General features: G+C 48.7%; 1 protein-coding gene across 1 annotated transcript; it reads right to left on the bottom strand.

The window, feature by feature from the left end:
- On the bottom strand, positions 1-4074 carry LOC309700424 (uncharacterized protein; the record flags this gene model as incomplete). Its single annotated transcript, XM_082523939.1, has 4 exons — positions 1-50; positions 1488-1839; positions 2914-3240; positions 4039-4074. The coding sequence occupies 4 exons, from the start codon at positions 4072-4074 to the stop codon at positions 1-3; spliced, it is 765 nt and encodes a 254-aa protein (XP_082380065.1).
- Positions 4075-5185: the final 1111 nt, after the last annotated feature.

Here is a 5185-nt window from a genome sequence, read left to right on the forward strand (position 1 = left end):
TTACATTTTAGATACAACAAAGGCGTGCATAACCGGATTATAATCCAGATCTAAAGGTGTAAAAAACTTTTTTAGGACATTATTCAAAGCTGGAAGTAAGATTATAATTTGGGATTTCAGAAAATCCCAAATGTTTTAAGGAACCTTGTAGAGCAGATTTACCAGTTGCATGGCTTTTCCTTGTCTGCTGTAATTAGTGACATCTTGTCAGCCTGAGGGGCAGCCAGTGAAAGGACACAGACAGGAAATGTCCCGCTTGTCCTCTTGTTGACACTGGGCAGTTTCATGGAAAAAAACTGTCACAGGTCATGAGCCTTTTCTTAACAACATTTTCATTCATATTCCCACAACATTTAAACAAGACTCTGTAGGTATGCCGGGCAGTTAAAGCACTATCCTTTAGGAAAACGAAGGTCAACATGGAAATGTAAAAAACTGCAGTTTTTATAGTGACCACATGAAGCACCAAAGTCTAAAAAAGTGATATCTGTAAGAAGTGGACTTCATTGATTTAAAATGACCAGCAGGATTTTGCCTTCCACCTTTCTTCTCCATGGGGAGCTTCCTCTACCTGTAACCTGGATCTTATACTCAAGTGCTTCTACGATTACTGTGGCAGTTTTAGTTATGAGCTCACTGGCAGTGGGAATCCAGTGTTCACATTTGCATTTCCTCTGATGAGACTCAGGGCCACAATCTTCATCTTCACCTTAGTAGATATATCTGTCATTGCTGGTGGCTGGATATCGTCTAAAATTGTTACACACACACACACACACACACACACACGGGAAACAAGAATCGGTTCTTGTAGAAAACTGTTTTCTAGTAGTTCAGTTTCTTGTTAGTCTGTGTTACACCCCGGCCTAGGCAACCGGGGTGCAACGTAGGAAAATAAAAATAAGAAAAATAAAACCACGAAGGCCCTCCACCAAAATCCCAAAACGAAGGTGTCTCAAAACGAAAGTATTAACAAACCCATTCACAACTATTTACAACAGACTATTTATTTACAACAAAAACACCAAACTATTTACAACACGGGGGAGATCGCGACCATGACACACTGAAACACAGGGTTTAAATACATAGAGGGAGCAATCAGGAAATGGACCACAGGAGGGAAACACAGCTGGGGCAAATTAGAACTGACGAGACAGGGAAAATGTAAACTGAACACACTAAGATAACACAGACTTTCAAAGTAAAGCAGGAAATACATAACAGTCACGCAAAAACAAAACACTGACACACCGAAACGTAACATTTCCCCCTACCCAAAAATCAAACATGTAACCCCAAGTGAAATGTTTGATCAAAACCGGATGAAGGCTGGTGGAGGCTGGAGCGGTCCCACGGACCCTCCAGCGAAGACGGATGAAGTCTGGAGCGGTCCCACGGACCCTCCAGCGAAGGCAGACGAAGGCTGGAGCGGTGCCTCGGACCCTCCAGCGAAGACAAACGAAGACTGAAGCGGTGCCTCGGACCCTCCAGCAAAGGCAGACGAAGGCCGGAGCGGTGCCACGGACCCTCCAGCGAAGACGGACGAAGGCTGAAGCGGTCCCTCCAACGGACCCTCCAGCGAAGACGGACGAAGGCTGATGAAGGCTGGAGCGGTCCCACTGACCCTCCAGCAGACGACGAAGGCTGGAGCGGTCCCTCGGACCCTCCAGCGAAGACAAACGAAGGCTGACGAAGGCTGGAGCGGTCCCACTGACCCTCCAGCAGACGAAGGCCGGAGCGGTCCCTCGGACTCTCCAGCGAAGGCAGATGAAGGCTGGAGCGGTCCCACGGACCCTCCAGCGAAGGCGGATGAAGTGTGGAGCGGTCCCACGGACCCTCCAGCGAAGACAGACGGAGGCTGGAGCGGCCCCTCGGACCCTCCAGCGAAGGCGGATGAAGGCTGGAGCGGTCCCTCGGACCCTCCAGCGAAGGCGGATGAAGGCTGGAGCGGTCCCTCGGACCCTCCAGCGAAGGCGGACGAAGGCTGGAGCGGTCCCTCGGACCCACCAGCGAAGACAGACGGCTGAAGCGGTCCCTCCCTCGGACCCTCCAGCGACGGCGGACGGCTGAAGCGGTCCCCGGGCCCTCCAGCGAGGACAGACGGAGGCTGAAGCGGCCCTCGGACCCTCCAGCGATCCCGGACGAGCCCCCATATGTTACACCCCGGCCTAGGCAACCGGGGTGCAACGTAGGAAAATAAAAATAAGAAAAATAAAACCACGAAGGCCCTCCACCAAAATCCCAAAACGAAGGTGTCTCAAAACGAAAGTATTAACAAACCCATTCACAACTATTTACAACAGACTATTTATTTACAACAAAAACACCAAACTATTTACAACACGGGGGAGATCGCGACCATGACACACTGAAACACAAGGTTTAAATACATAGAGGGAGCAATCAGGAAAATGGACAACAGGAGGGAAACACAGCTGGGGCAAATTAGAACTGACGAGACAGGGAAACGTAAACTGAAAACACTAAGATAACACAGACTTTCAAAGTAAAACAGGAAACACATAACAGTCACGCCAAAAGCAACACACCGACAACACCAAAACGTAACAGTTCCCCCTACCCAAAAATCAAACATGTAACCCCAAGTGAAATGTTTGATCAAAAACGGATGAAGGCTGGTGGAGGCTGGAGCGGTCCCCCGGACCCTCCAGCAGGCGACGAAGGCTGGAGCGGTACCCCGGACCCTCCAGCGAAGACGGATCAAGTCTGGAGCGAAGGCAGACGAAGCTGATGACGGCTGGAGCGGCCCCACCGACCCTCCAGCGGACGACGAAGGCTGGAGCGGTCCCACGGACCATCCAGCGAAGGCGGATGAAGGCTGGAGTGGTCCCTCGGACCCTTCAGCGAAGGCGAATGAAGGCTGGAGCGGGCTGGAGCGGTCCCATGAACCCCCAGCAAACGACGAAGGCTGGAGCGGTGCCTCGGACCCTCCAGCGAAGGCAGACGAAGGCTGGAGCGGTCCCACGGACCCTCCAGCGAAGGCAGACGAAGGCTGGAGCGGTCCCACGGACCCTCCAGCGAAGACAAACGAAGGCTGAAGCGGTGCCTCGGACCCTCCAGCGAAGGCGGACGAAGGCTGAAGTGGTCCCACGGACCCTCCAGCGAAGACAAACGAAGGCTGAAGCGGTGCCTCGGACCCTCCAGCGAAGGCGGACGAAGGCTGAAGCGGTCCCACCCCTCCAGCAGACGACGAAGGCTGGAGCAGTCCCTCGGACCCTCCAGCGAAGGCGGATGAAGGCTGGAGCAGTCCCACGGACCCTCCAGCGAAGGCGGATGAAGGCTGGAGCGGTCCCACGGACCCTCCAGCGACGACAAAGGCTGGGGCGGTCCCCGGACCCCCCAGCGAAGGCAGACGGAGGCTGAAGCGGCCCTCGGACCCTCCAGCGATTGGACGAGCCCCCATATGTTACACCCCGGCCTAGGCAACCGGGGTGCAACGTAGGAAAATAAAAATAAGAAAAATAAAACCACGAAGGCCCTCCACCAAAATCCCAAAACGAAGGTGTCTCAAAACGAAAGTATTAACAAACCCATTCACAACTATTTACAACAGACTATTTATTTACAACAAAAACACCAAACTATTTACAACATGGGGGAGATCGCGACCATGACACACTGAAACACAGGGTTTAAATACATAGAGGGAGCAATCAGGAAATGGACCACAGGAGGGAAACACAGCTGGGGCAAATTAGAACTGACGAGACAGGGAAAATGTAAACTGAACACACTAAGATAACACAGACTTTCAAAGTAAAGCAGGAAATACATAACAGTCACGCAAAAACAAAACACTGACACACCGAAACGTAACAGTCTGCCTGCCTATCAGTCTTGCTTATCTGTTTGTGTGTTGGAGGAGGAAAATAGTGAAATGGGAAACCGCATCCAGGACAGAAACAATTGCATTATGCTGCTAACACAACTTTGGTTCTTTGCAAGCATCTGCCAAGACAGCATGCTAACGCTATGCTAGCCAATAACCCAGAGTGAAAACTGAGTGAATGTCACCACAGCAGCCAGACCCTGAAGTTTAACAGGTAACATGCAGCCTCCCTTTCTACCTGTTCACATATCTAAAGCAGAATCACTGTGGTGACCACTTTTTTTCGTCTTTGCTTTGTGCGGCCAGCTTTGTGTTCTACTAAGAGAAAGATCTTAGCCGTGTGTCCACATTAGGGATTTGTGTTGGTGTGCAGGGTTGTAGCCTCAGGTTTATATTGTTAAATGGTGCCTGTGAGAGTGTGTTTCAGCTATTTTACAGAGTAACATGAAAGTAATGTAATGAGTAGTATAATTAATTATAATGAATCAATTTAGTTAGTGTTCTGTGTAATAATGTCTTTTTTGAGTAACATCTCCAACACCGATCACAAAAAAAAAAGAAAAAAAAAAGAGGGAAATACCTCAACAAACATGCACTTGCATTTTCATGCATTTGATCCACAACATGCAATTAATTTGCATGAATGTAATTTCTTTATTGCTGTTTAGCAGTGTTGGTGACTCTCGAAACGGAGCCAATGAGAACCCAGTGACAATCAATAAGCGAACTGATAAGGAACTGAATCGATAAGTGATATCAATAATGGAATCAGAATTGCTCAATTCTTATCTGTTCCCATCCTTAATCACATAATGTTACAAAGATATTCTATTTGATTTAGGTCAGGTGACCACGGGGACCAGTCAATGGTATGAATTTCCTCATCCTTCAAGAACTACCTGCAAACTCTTGCCACATGAGGCCGGCCATTCCTGTACACCCGGAAGAACCCAGGTCCCACTGCACCAGTACAGGGACCGGAAAATGTGTCCGAGGATTTCATCCCAATACCTAGTGGCAAGTGCCGTTACCCTAGCCTGTAGATATCAATGTGTCTCTTCATGAATATGGCTGTGTCATGCTGCCTGTTAAAAAGCAAACAAAAAAACCCTCATAGTTTTGATGCTTTCAGTGAGAATCTATAATGAAAATAAGGTACAACCATTAAATGAGATGGTGTGTCCAAACCTTTGACAGGTATACATATATATTGAATGAGGCAACAAGTTGTTTGCTTAGAAAAAAAAAAGGGTTAAAATACGATGTTTACCACGTTTCAAAGCTCTGCTTTTTAGGTTGCTTAGGTCACGAGTCTCAGAAAAGTGTAATCTT

The sequence above is a fragment of the Aulonocara stuartgranti genome, assembly GCF_965226115.1.
Source record: "Aulonocara stuartgranti genome assembly, chromosome: 23".
Taxonomy (NCBI): domain Eukaryota; kingdom Metazoa; phylum Chordata; class Actinopteri; order Cichliformes; family Cichlidae; genus Aulonocara; species Aulonocara stuartgranti.